Below are 14,291 nucleotides of genomic sequence, written 5' to 3'. Positions count from 1 at the left end.
ACATGAAAGGATGTTCAACATCACTAATCATTAGAGAAATGCAAATCAAAACTACAATGAGGTATCACCTCACGCCAGTCAGAATGGCCATCATCAAAAAATCTACAAACAATAAATGCTGGAGAGGGTGTGGAGAAAAGGGAACCCTCTTGCACTGTTGGTGGGAATGTAAATTGATACGGCCGCTATGGAGAACAGTATGGAGGTTCCTTAGAAAACTAAAAATAGAACTACCATACGACCCAGCAATCCCACTACTGGGCATATACCCTGAGAAAACCATAATTCAAAAAGAGTCATGTACCACAATGTTCACTGCAGCTCTATTTACAATAGCCAGGACACGGAAGCAAGCTAAGTGTCCATCGACAGATGAATGGATAAAGAAGATGTGGCACATATATACAATGGAATATTACTCAGCCATAAAAAGAAACGAAATTGAGTTATTTGTAGTGAGGTGGATGGACCTAGAGACTGTCATACAGAGTGAAGTAAGTCAGAAAGAGAAAAACAAATACCGTATGCTAACACATATATATGGAATCTAAAAAAAAAAAAAAAAGGTTCTGAAGAACCTAGGGGCAGGACAGGTATAAAGATGCAGACGTAGAGAATGGACTTGAGGACACAGGGAAGGGGAAGGGTAAGCTGGCACGAAGTGAGAGAGGGGCATGGACATATATACACTACCAAATGTAAAATAGATAGCTAGTGGGAAGCAGCTGCATAGCACAGGGAGATCAGCTCGGTGCTTTGTGACCACCTAGAGGGGTGGGATAGGGAGGGCGGGAGGGAGACGCAAGAGGGAGGAGATAAGGGGATATATGTATATGTATAGCTGATTCACTTTGTTATAAAGCAGAAACTAACACACCATTGTAAAGCAATTATACTCCAATAAAGATGTTTAAAAAAAAAAAGAGGTAAGGATGTAAGATAGTTGAGTCGATATATAGGAAAAGTTTAAATGAATCATAAAGGGAAATGATATAGAAAGAAGGGAGCAGAGAGAGGAGTCCAGACACCATCATCATGTTCTCTCTCCACCCTTTTCTCTTATTGTACCCCAACCTGCACCTGCTTCTGTCATGTGAAGCTACGTGCTGCTACCTGAACTCAATGGTCCCCTCAAGGTCCACCTTCTGCTACCTTTTCCATCTGGTTAATATCGAGAAGAAAAGGGAACTATGTTGAACGTATTTCAAAGTAAAGAATCAGCACTGTAGTAGAAGAAACATTTTTGTCTTCACAGAAATGTTAAAAGTAGTACTAAGGTCTTGGTTTCAAGTAAGGGGCTTATAGCCAAGAATTTTGGACTTCGTCAGAAGTTTTTATTTGTAAAGTTTTTTGTTAAACTCTTCCTTATTAGACAAAGGTTTACTTAAGGTATGAAACTTTTTATAGAAATTGGCCATCCTTATTAGAACTTTGTCTAACCCATTTCTGATTCACTCTTGAAAAGTTCTGGCGAATTTTGAGACATTGAACATTTAAATGTAAAGTAAGTCATGTAATTTATGATACATTTTTTGTCATTGAATCATAACTTGAGAGACGGAAGGAGCCACTTTAAAATGCAAATATTGAGATCTTGGAATGATTGCTTATTTGTGAAAAAAAATTAAAGATATAGCCATATCTGATACTTTAAAGCAGAACAAAATTTAGATTAATTAAATAATCAAACGTAAATTCCAAAAGAACCAGATGGGGTGAATCCATATAATCTTAAGGTAGAAAAAGCTAAACTAAGCAAATAAAGAAAGGGAGAAAACACAAAACTAGCTTTTGCCAGATATGATTTCATAAAAGTAAAACTTCTGTATGTATATCTAAAAACACCATCATACAAATTATGAGGCAAATGGCAATATATAAAAATTTCATTAAAAAAATCTATAAAACAAAGATAAATACTACAACAGAAAACTGGTCAAAAGAAATAAGTAACAAATTCACAAAAGAAGAAATGGTCAAAAATATATTAAAAAATCATGCCAATCTTACTACTATTTAGACACGGGAAATTAAACAAAAAATACTTTTTTGACTATTATATTAGTTAAAATTAAAAATAAATCTATTGTTGATGGGTATCTAAGAATATGAGTCCTCTCTTACATTTTTTGGCAGAATGTAAATTTGCATGTTCTTCCTGGAGAACAATTTGGCACTATGTATCAAAAGCCCTAAAATTTCACCTGCAATTTCTCTTGAGAAAACAATAAGAGATCTACACAAAGATTTTTGTACAACAATAGTTATAATAGCATTATTTGTAAAAAATTCTGGAAATAGCCTAAAAATTCAACAATAGGTTAATTTTTAGAAGTTAATAAGTTCATATTATGAAACATTATGAAACCATTAGAATGATATATAAATAATTATGAGGTTTTTATATGGAAAATTTGAGTATTCTGTATTTATTTTAATGTATTACATTTAGGTTTAGAAAAAGAACTAGAATTTTATAAATCTAAATTTTAATAGTGATTAAGTTGAGGTGGTAGGATTATGGGTAAATTTTAGATTAATCTTTGTGCTTTTAACAGAGACAAAACAAAACAAACAAATGAAACTACAGAAGGTCAGGAGGAGGAAGAAAAAAAGAAAGGAAAAGAGACTTCTTTGTCCAGTGGTCTCCTCTTACAGATCTCTCATTAGATATTTGCCCCAAATCAAGTGATTAGTAGCACAGCGGTGACAAAACCCATGTGTCACAATTCCCTTACTAAACATTATTCTCCTTGTTCTATACTGACACCTTCATCTTCCATGAGCAATCTCTAGGTATATTTCGTATATTTTCTAGAATGGATCCAAACATTTTGGTCCCTATTATGAGCCAATCTTTTCAATCCTAAGCCAACAATTCTCAATTTCACCTCCATCCCCCACTCTACCACTGTTTACTATGTGACTTGATCAAATTATTTAATGTTTTTTAATTCCTCAATTTTCTTATCTGTAAAATGAATATAAAGATAGTACCTATCACAGGTATTGTGAAGATTAAATGAGATAAAACATGTATAGCACTTGGAACAGTATTGGCATATTAGAGCTATTGGTTGCTACATACTTCCATTGATGCTTTCAGGAGATGAAATTTCTCTCCTACTCTGGAAAATCATACTGGAATATGAGTAAAAGTGAATTTATTAGAGGACAACTGCTCGAATTAAAAATACAATCATACACACACAGAGCTCACTTTTGGTAACAACATCATGGCTCTAGAGATCAAGTGTCATCTAACACCACCACAAATATCTCTGGGACAGGGACAGATCTCTATCTTCCTTCTTCCTCTAAAACATAAGCTCTGTCCCACTCTATAGAAATATAAAGCCTTATAGAAAGCAAGATGAAATGAGCAGTCATTGTCATAGCAAATGTAATTCCTCATTTTCCAGAAATAGTTGCACCTACAACTGGTGAAAATTCCCCCTCTCTCTGCAGAAAAGCCTCACCATTATCAGCTACCATTATGCTTTCTGACAGGACACACCATATTCCTAGAAATGACAACAGGTATTATAGAATGGGTATAGACACCCTGGGAAGAAAAACAAGGTAGTGGAAAATCCACTGGACATTGAGAAAAATCTACCATAGCAGCCCCTTAATATGTCAGCACTGTTATGGTCTTAGTGATGGGAAGATGGTGTCAATGGTGTCTTGAGGCTTATGTAATGTAATACCAGGGGTACTTCAATTTGGGTCATCTCTGAAGTAACAATTTAGGAGAGGAATGTAAGCCTGTACTATTTCTAATAAGACTCCTCATCTCTCCTTGAGACTTTAAAAAATGTTTACTTACTTTCCTGACTTCCCATTTCTTTGGTTTATTTAATTCTGCTGAGTTTGATATTTTATTTGGATTAGTGATCGGCTAGCTTTAATTCAACTTCAGCAGGTTTTTTGTTTGTTCTGTTTTGGTTTTGCTTCTAGGTTATCAATATATTCCCTGACAGAATAGAAGCCTACAAAAGGCCGCAATGCTTTTATAATCACTTTGCTCTTCCTTTATTTCAAATATAAATAATATTTTTCTTTTGAATTTTGTATACATAAGAAAAAGATGGAGATCTTACATTTATTTCAAATTAATTAAGTAGGAAAAAACAAGCAGGGACAATTCCCACTTAACCCCAAATCATATATTAGTTATAGCCAAAGGGTGGGGGGAATAAGAGCCGAAGGACCTGGCTTCTTCTTTACCATCAGTGTCCAGTTCATCCTTCTAGTATCACACAAATAATTTAAAGGAAACAGCTCAAGAGACTCTTTGGGGCTATTATACTGCTGAAAGTCCCAAGTGTTCACTTTATTTGGAATTATGGCGTTGACGTGTTGGTAGAATTTCTGTTCAGCCACTTCCATATTTCCTTTCAGAACTCTGAATAACTTAGCCCTCTCAACATCGTCTAAATTCCACTGTTTTTAGCATAGGACACATTTCTTCTTTCTCATAGATGCAGGGGATTTTTAAGGGTTCCAACTCCTGTTTGACTACTAAAGAGGAATTTCAAAGAGCTCCTAAGAGTAAGCTTTTCAGCTGATGCTTCAACCAGGAAATGGAGATAGTCACTAAATGGAGAAGAGTAAGTTTCAGTGACTGAAAACCACATTCCCTGATGGTGACTTCAGAGAGAATGTGGACCTGTAATACTCCTTTTTTTCTTTTTTTTAAAATTATGATTACTTTAAAATAATTCCATCTTGAGGGAGGTGGGCAGGAGGGAAGCAGGTGTGGCTATAAAAGGGCAAGCTGAGGGATCTTTGTGCTGATGGAACTCATATCTTGACTGTGATGGTGGACACAGGAACCTACCCATGGGGTGAAATGACACAGAACTAAACACACATGTGTGCTCACACATGCAAATGAGTAGAATTACAACTGGGGAAATCTGAATAAGATCAGTAGATTGTATCTGTGTCATTATCCTTGTTGTGATGCTGTATTACAGTTTTACAACATGCTACCATTGGGGAAACTGGGTAAAGCGTACATGAGACCTCTCTGTATTATTTCTTACACCTGTATGTGAATCTACATCTTTTTCAAAATAAGAAGTTAAAGAAGAAAAACAAGAAATATAATGCACACATAATTCCATCTTAATGATGATTTTTGATATTATCCAGAAAATAATTTCCTGAAACCCAAGTTTGTACAGGCTTTCCCAAGGCTGAACCAGAGAAAGTCTGTCCAAAATGTAAGGTATCATGTTGATATTGATGGTGCATATTGATCATTTAGTTGTACTGTATGACTAAGATACCTCTTCGATTTAATTGTAGATTACAGTAATTTTTAAATGAGTGTAAGAAGACAAAGAATTCACTGTAATATTTTATGGCCTATTTAATACATCCAAAATTTGCATGAAACACATATTTGACAGTGTTCTAAAAAGTATAAAATATACAAATAAAAGAGGCTAGCCTGTCACTGCAGACAGAATTTTTAAAACTCAATATATTTTAAAAACAAAATCAGTGGTACATTTAAACAGGAAATAAACACAAAGTAAACAGTAAAATAGACATACTTACATATACAGTTTAATCTTTACCTTAATAGTGGGAATAGGCTTTTTGGGGATAAAAAGTTTTCTCTCAAATGGTGGAAAAGTTGCATTTTGTTCTTTCAGTCTAATCTTTTCCTCTGCTATGATTTTCTTGCGCTGCTCAAGATAAGGTCCAAAACTTGGCAGTTTCTAATAGGAAAACACACAAATAAGAAAGTATGTTAGCTCACAGAAGAGAAAAATGTGAGGATATAAACACAAATATTATAAACAAACAAATGTGTGTTTTGAGACTGTTTCACGTATACTGTAACAAGGTCTTCATTCATTCTTGGACACTATAGTCTTCTACGTATCAGAGTCCATTAATTATTAAAAAGAACACAATAGCACAACACCTTTACCAAATATGTATGTATTAGATATACAAATATTAATTGAAATACATTTCTAAACAGAATAAAATTCACAATGGTAAACCAAACCATTCACTTAAAACAATAGCTATTAGTTAAACCATTTGTTTAGTTCATATAGACAGAAGGTGAAACCTATTGATGCTTTTTTTCCTCTTCATCAGGTTTTTAGCACAATATAGATACAGCCTAGTCTCTGACAAATGCTTTTGTCAATAGCAAAGGTACTTTGCCAAAGTTCAAATCTGTATCTCTGTTTTATTGTGTTCAAATTCTCACTACATCTCTTTAAAGATTGTAACTAATGTTGATTGCAGTTTACTGGAATAGCTGAAAAACAAAATGGTAAAAATATTGATTTCTCTGCACAGAAAATAAAGTTTATTTTGCATGAAAGAGGCAAAAATAGAAATGAAAAGCAGAGGAAATATCACAGTGCTTAAACAAACTCCCTCAGTATTCAAAATCACATTATGGAGCTTTAAATCTCAAGGTTATTCAATTGTACTTTACAAAGTTCATTTAGAAAGATACCTGGGTGTCATGGAAAAATGCTAAGTGGTTTCACGTTAACACGAATATGCCCTCACACTATTCATTATCCTACAATTATTTCCTCTTCACTTTGTCCTTCTCTTCTAGAACCTTTGATCTTCACTTTTACTGACATATACTGCTGGTGATAGACACCACTGAATTCCAAATGTTCTGTGTCTGCCTGGAACCTGGAATTGCTAAGTCTCTTTTCAAAGACTGCAAAATACCACCACCACCCCCAGCTCTCCTGCAGAATAAAGCAGATTTACCTAGCCAATGAAGGCTTGGAAAACTACAGCATTCCAAGGTCATCCTGATCTCTGCCCTAGCAAGTAATTAGGTGAAAAAACCACACTTGTTTTAAAACGCTGGCCTCTACCTACCAGGTCGCATAACACTCTAGGAAAATGAGTTCTCTGTTCCTTTAGAGATGTCACTACGGTAGGTAAACTAAACTTAAACTGTGTCCCAATTCGGCCAATCTGCAACTGAAAATTTATATTAGCAGAAAATATTCATGTGGAACTATCTAAGATTGTTACTTCCATTACCAATTTACTGTAATTATGTCAACAAGTTGAGCAAATAGAAACAATGTTATGAATGCCAAATTAATACACACAATTAAACCAGAACTATATACTTCATCTCTGCACTTTAATGCTTTTCTAAATTACAATATTTAATGATTACAGTACTATGAAATGATATGACAGAGGGAGAAAATATATGAATATGTTGTATCTATTTTATCGTAAAATAAGTGATGCTGTCTTGTTAAAAAGCATAAAATAGAGTATAAAACAAATCCTCAATATTATCACATATGTAAGCCCCTTTAATGTAGAAAAGACAGTGCTTGCTTGTCCTATTATGAAATGATTCTTCTCCTAGGGCAGGTGAGGTGTTACGGATTACACTTGGTGCCAAAGAAATGCCCCGAGGGTCCTTTCTTTGGTGAATGCACGTCCACTTGATATAAATCTTGTCAGAATATCAATCTCCCCACACTTCTCTTACACATCAAGGACACCTCTACCCTAATCTTATATCCTTGAAGATTATTATCAAGACTTGTTAGTGTGAAACGCATGACCTCTGAGTCTAGCAGATCCCTCATAATGAAGGCAAGCTCTATGAAAATCTGAACCATTATCCTGATTCCTTGATGGGGCCTTACCTTCCTCAACACTATCTCATTCCACCTAAATGTTCTGTAAAATTATTCAAAAGAAATTATTCTCAGAACTTTTAAATCTATCTTCTTTTAAACATAGACCAGAGGAGATATTTTTTTCCATTTAGATTATTCTTTATCCAGAGAGAAATAAAGCAGTTAAATTTAAACTGTGATGATTTCAAATTGTTCCAATAATGGTAATAATAATAATAATTAATAATAGGAAATCCCTTGATTCAGAATAGAATACAGCCTGAATAGACACCAACCACCTGATATTTTCTGTAACTTTTTTGCCATGGTTGACCACATTTACCATATTTAACTAATGCAGCCTTTCCATAACTAAAGGTGCTATGATTCTAATGTGCTAATCTTTTATAACTAGTCCTAAGGAGAGGTTTTCAATTTAACATAGAGATTCCTATAGGATTTTCTTTGTGTGTGGGTTGAAGAATCAGTGGGAAAAAAAGAAAACTGTTGCCAAAGTTTTCTTTAAATTGAAAGCACACCCACACAGAATATCAGTGACTGCCCCCTGGCCGTTCTGCCATTTATCTCCAAATCAAAGAGGGTCTATTTGCATGTAGCTTCTCACTGCCATATGGAGATCCCAGAGGCCGAAGTGTGGTAGTACCAGGTTCCAAAACTTCAAGCCTGCCATAGTCATTTTGCTTTCTGCATTAGTATGAGAAATTTCACTGCCTTTAAAAAATTATTATTGTATCGCACATTAGAATGCCTCTAGGAGAGCTGAGAACTGAACATTTGAAAAGTTAAATTTTCTGCAAATAAAAAGATCAATTCTCCCTTGCACCAGAGGATCACATATTACATTTAGGCATATGTTTGTGTTCAGATCTTGCCAAAGGAACAAACCAGAGGAAAATAAAAATAAGGAAGAGTGAAGGTGAAGGCAGAGCAGGCCACTGTATATGTGTGCAATCAGCGATGATTAATAAAGCATTTAGTTCAAATCTCTGTCTGAACATATAGTTAATTGATTTCCTATTGCAGGAGGAGAAGCAGCAGGGCCTGACAGGGCCAGCAGCAGGAGCTTTTCTCTTCATTCATTATTTTCTTGCAGAAAAAGTTGTAGCCTGCGGTAACTCAAAGAGAGCAGTTTTGAGCGTCATGCTATATTTCTTAAACAAAGGAAAAAGTTCTTTAGGACTCTCGAAAGCTGCTTTGTAACTGATGAGCTGAACAAAGCTCAGAAATGGTGTGATTTTTGTTTCAATTCTTTCTCCAGGGATTCATCATTGATGAATTTGTCCTCACCAGAAAAGCTAAATCCTACTCATTTAAAGATAACAGTATCTCACACTAAAACTGTCTCTGTCCAGATATAAAAAGCATTACACTGCCGACAGAAAAATGACAACATAATGAATCAACAAGGATACCTTAAGCCAGCAAAGCTTTAAGGTAAAGAGGTCTATTTGGATTATAATTTATTCATGGATCAATCTAAAGGTAATTGAGCATATTATGAAGTAGAAGAGGGTTCTTGTTTCTAATAGAAGCAGGCACTAGTATCTTCCAGTTTAAATTGCATAATTTTTATGAGAATGGCAGCAAGTTGGCTAATAGCACTGGTCTATAGTGCTGTAAGAGATCAACTCTTATTTTCCTAATCATACTCTCTCATCTGATTTGAAACAATGAGGGCAAGAAAAGTAATTTCTTTGATATTCAAATGGTAATAAGTTAAAAGATAAAATGATTTCAGGTTTATACTGAGTGCGAGATATATATATGTATATATATAGTGCATATACTGTAAATATATATACACACACACACACACACACTGAGTGCAATATATATCTGTGTGTATTTTAAATTGTATATATATTTTGCACTCAGTATAAACCTGAAATCCAAATATATATATGTCTCATTTCTGTGTGTATACACTGACAGATTGAAGAATAAATTAGAGGTAAAGGATATAGTATGCTTCACGACTAAGAATTTATTTTATATTTTTTACAAAAACATGTTCACATATGACTTAGTTGCACTATCTATCTTTTGTCATTTATTCAACATATACAATATCAAATGCCTACTCTGGGCCAGGAACTGTCCTTCGCTACATTAAAGGTTGAATAATTTCCATACGTAATGTGTGTAATTATCATTGCGACTAATTTTATAAGTATCTCCTGTCATTCATTAAGGGGTAGTGTCAGGCTGAATTATATGTCAAGTATATCTGCTTATTGCAGTTATCTAAAGGCATTGTATACAAAGCTCCTTGGAAAACTATTTAATCTCAGTCAAATGACCAACAAAGAGAAAAGTGAAGAAAACAAACTTTCAAAGAGTTGCTCTTTAACAAAACTCAGAAATGCAACGGAGTACTCTTGGATACCTAAAATAAAAAATGCAGGAGCACGATGGCTGGGAACCTGGGTTCTCTGAGTGTGTTCCTAGCACACCCTAATTTCTTTTTTTTTTTTTTTTAAACATCTTTATTGGAGTATAATTGCTTTACAATAGTGTGTTAGTTTCTGCTTTATAACAAAGTGAATCAGTTATACATATACATATGTTCCCATATCTCTTCCCTCTTGCATCTCCCTCCCTCCCACCCTCCCTATCCCACCCCTCTAGGTGGTCACAAAGCACCGAGCTGATCTCCCTGTGCTATGCGGTTGCTTCCCACTAGCTATCTATTTTACGTTTGGTAGTGTATATATGTCCATGCCACTCTCTCACCCTGTCACATCTTACCCCTCCCCCTCCCCATATCCTCAAGTCCATTCTCTAGTAGGTCTGTGTCTTTATTCCCGTCTTGCCACTAGGTTCTTCATGACCTTTTCTTTTCTTTTTTTCCCTTAGATTCCATATATATGTGTTAGCATACTGTATTTGTTTTTCTCTTTCTGACTTACTTCACTCTGTGTGACAGTCTCTAGGTCCATCCACCTCACTACAAATACCTCCATTTCATTTCTTTTTATGGCTGAGTAATATTCCATTGTATATATGTGCCACATCTTCTTTATCCATTCATCCGATGATGGACACTTAGGTTGCTTCCATGTCCTGGCTATTGTAAATAGAGCTGCAATGAACATTTTGGTACATGACTCTTTTTGAATTATGGTTTTCTCAGGGTATATGCCCAGTAGTGGGATTGCTGGGTCGTATGGTAGTTCTATTTTTAGTTTTTTAAGGAACCTCCATACTGTTCTCTATAGTGGCTGTATCAATTTACATTCCCACCAACAGTGCAAGAGTGTTCCCTTTTCTCCACACCCTCACCAGCATTTATTGTTTCTAGATTTTTTGATGATGGCCATTCTGACCGGGCACACCCTAATTTCAATCATTGTGCACTTGGCGTGATGCAAGGAAGTGTGGGAGACAGACATGAGAGGTCTCTGCTCTGTTCTGTCTGAATTCAGTTACTTTTCTTCTTCCCTTCCTTCAATTATGACAGTAATCAATTACTTACATTTGATCCTGATTTTTATTCCAAAATCTGCTTTCACATGGCTTACATTCAGAAACTCAGGTTTTCCCCATGAATAACTGGCTTGTAATACTTAATCACTCATATAACAGTAAGCCATTTTTCATGATATTATCAGATTTGGACAGCGGGAAACAATAAGAAGACAAAGAGAGAAGAACCGTCTGTACATTATATTACCATAGTACTATGTGGTGCCCAGTGGTGCAAATTGGGACACTGGAGTTGGACATGCAAAATATATGAAATTAATGAAATATAACTCTTAGTTTAACCTGATAAATTTAAGTGGACAACTTCTGATCAAAAATGCAACGTCTATAGCAGTCAAAAGCAAAGAAAACTCATGCTTCATAGTGAAAGCAGAAAGCCAGCATTTGCATAGTGGTTAGGATACTGATTTAGAAGTCAAATTTGCATTAAAATCACAGTTTTACACTCATTAGCTGTGTGACTATGAGCCAATTACTTAACCATTCTGCTACTAATTTTCCTTATCAATGAAATGAGAATGATAGTATCTAACTCACGATACATTTAATGCTTGGTATAAGCATTAAATGGAATAATATTTGTAAAGTGCATGCCTGCCAATTTATTCCCACAAGCCTTAACTGCTTATGTTGCATTGTGTACCAGGCTCTGTATTTCCACGTTTGCTCACGCTAGAACGAGCCCGCCCTGTCTTTTTTACCTGGTACACGCCCATTTGGCGTTTTCCTCTCAGCTCGGTATTCACAGCATTGCAGTAATGTCCTTTACTGACTCCCCTCTGTCCCCAGTGTTAGGGGCCTCTTGCAGTGCTGCAGAGCACTCTGGGCACTTTTTAGCCTTGCACTTATGCCACTGCCTTATCACTATTAGCCTCTGCCTCCATCTTCTCCACTTGAGGTCCTAGTTAGTTTTTGATCCAGCACATAACAGGTACTCAATATGTTTTTTTTCCCCCTTGTTTTTGGCTTGTTGCTTAGCTTTTTTCTCAATAGGTTTCTCAAAACTTGGAAAATTACTGAATGAATGCATGCATGAATATCTTGAATGTATTTTAAAAATCCTGCTGGTTGTTTGAAATGTCAGACAATCCCAAACAATTACTTTCAGAAAGAAATTAAGTTACAGAAATAGGTTCTTTAAAATTAAAAATTATATCATACTTACACAACAGCTGTGATTCATAAATTAAAAAAAAACACTTGTAGAGTGCAAGACACAATTTATATATAAAAGACAATCTGTCTCCTTAAAGAGCCTGTAGTTAATAGCAATTGCAATACTCCAAGACAGAGGCTGTGGCAGAGGTGACCCAGGATGTCAGATGAACAATGACAATGTGCACCTAACCCCGGCTGAGAGGACAGAACTTTTCTAGAAATGACATCCGAGCTGAGTTCTGAAGGATAGGCTGAAAGTCGGTTGGCAAGTAGTGAAGTTGGAGGTGTGAGGGTCAGGAAAGGGGAGGAAAATCCTCCAAGTGGAAGAAACACCAGAGAGAGAAGGGTGATACTTTGGAAGAGATGCTGGGGAGCCAGCAGACTGCTGACCCTCTGCTCTGTGTTTAATAAGATACAAAGGGTGAGCAGCTTCTTCCGTGAAGGGGAAGCAGAGCACATTTTGTTGTGAAGTGATAAAGTCGGGATGTATGTTAGGAAGAATGTCAACCAAGAGAAGAAAAGCTAACATGAATGGAATGCCAGCAAAGGATGAAGGAGATAAGACTTGCTTTTTGCCAAGGACTGTGCAGGTGCTGGAGCTGCAAAGACAACTAGGAGGTGGTTCTTTCCAAAAGCAGTTTATGGCCTGTAGGAAGACTGACTCATATTCAATGGAACTGAGGTGAGAACATTATTGTTTTATATTGAAATATCATTTAAATGATATATAGCAGATTCCTCTAAAGAAATAAACTTCATTGCTTAAAGCAATAACTTTTAAAGCAATATCTTTAGCTTGGAGTTTGGGAGATTAAGCCCTGATGGCATGACTGAAGAGAAACAAAACCAAAGAGATGGTCAAACCACTATGCATGAGAAATGCAGAAGAATTTTGAAGCAGAGATGCAAGAGGGAAGAGATATGGGGATATATGTATATGTTTAGCTGATTCACATTGTTATAAAGCAGAAACTAACACCCCATTGTAAAGCAATTATACTCCAATAAAGATGTTAAAAAAAAAAAAAGAAAGCAGAGAGGAGAGGGAAGAGGAACGTGCATGAAGAGAAGGAAAAGCGAGAGATGTAGAGGGAGAAGAGCCTATTGATGTGATGACTGGAGTACTTCTATAAAGAGGAAGCACTAATATCCAATTTTAAGCAATCCAAATCCTCCTCTATGACCCCTAAAACTTTAAAAACGTCTCCTACCCACTTACATATCCTGGAGAGAAATTTGGAAGAAAGTCAGGGAAATAGGGTTGAGTTTCATGGTTGGATTGGCATATAGCTCAAAGAATAGAGACCAACGAGAGATAAGATTTGAGGGAGATTCAGAAATCAGTGGGAATAAGAATTTATTGCCAGAAGTGACATAGAGAACATAATCTCTAGGAATTTTGTAGCAATATCCAGAAGGATGGGACTGGTTGATCTCAGCTGACATTTGGGTTATGTAGGTAATTATAAGGAAGAAAGGGATAAGCAGAGGAAGAGATGCACACACAGTTTGATGTAACCCTGATCTAACGAGCAATTAATTCCAACTAAGAGACTTCTTAGTGAAGGAGGAATTTAAATTGTGATGAAAGATTATAAAAGGGAGAAATAGTGTGTGGTGTTGGAAAGGGGGAAAAAAAGAGAAAGGAATGGATGAGTAAAGGGTTGAAACATTAAGAAACTACAGAATGAACTTATTCTTACATGACTAAAACAGACTAAGTGCCTGAGGAATAGTAGCAGGTAAAGCTGGGAAGTCTATGAAGGGCTCTGAATTCTGGGCAAAGCAGTTTGGAGTTTTATTCTTCAGGGTGTAGGGAAACACCAGATATTTGAAAGTATGTAATCAGGTCTTTGTGGTGGCAGAAAGAAGGATGAATCGTGGGTAGGTGCTTTGGAAAAAAGAGGAGAATGATCCAGAATGTTGGAGATGGGATTCCGATTGTAGCAGAAAAGGGAAATAGATGACATAACA

General features: G+C 35.8%; 1 protein-coding gene across 1 annotated transcript in view; it reads right to left on the bottom strand.

The window, feature by feature from the left end:
* The window catches only part of DPYD (dihydropyrimidine dehydrogenase), an 813,917-nt gene that overhangs the window by 16,314 nt on the left and 783,312 nt on the right, over nucleotides 1-14,291 (bottom strand). The window contains exon 21 of the mRNA XM_061183827.1: nucleotides 5,592-5,735. Within this exon, the coding sequence (XP_061039810.1) occupies nucleotides 5,592-5,735 (144 nt within the window). The remainder of the gene's footprint in view (nucleotides 1-5,591; nucleotides 5,736-14,291) is intronic.

This window comes from Eubalaena glacialis, chromosome 3 (genome assembly GCF_028564815.1).
Source record: "Eubalaena glacialis isolate mEubGla1 chromosome 3, mEubGla1.1.hap2.+ XY, whole genome shotgun sequence".
NCBI classification, from domain to species: Eukaryota; Metazoa; Chordata; class Mammalia; order Artiodactyla; family Balaenidae; genus Eubalaena; species Eubalaena glacialis.
This window is presented reverse-complemented; position numbering and strand designations above follow the sequence as displayed.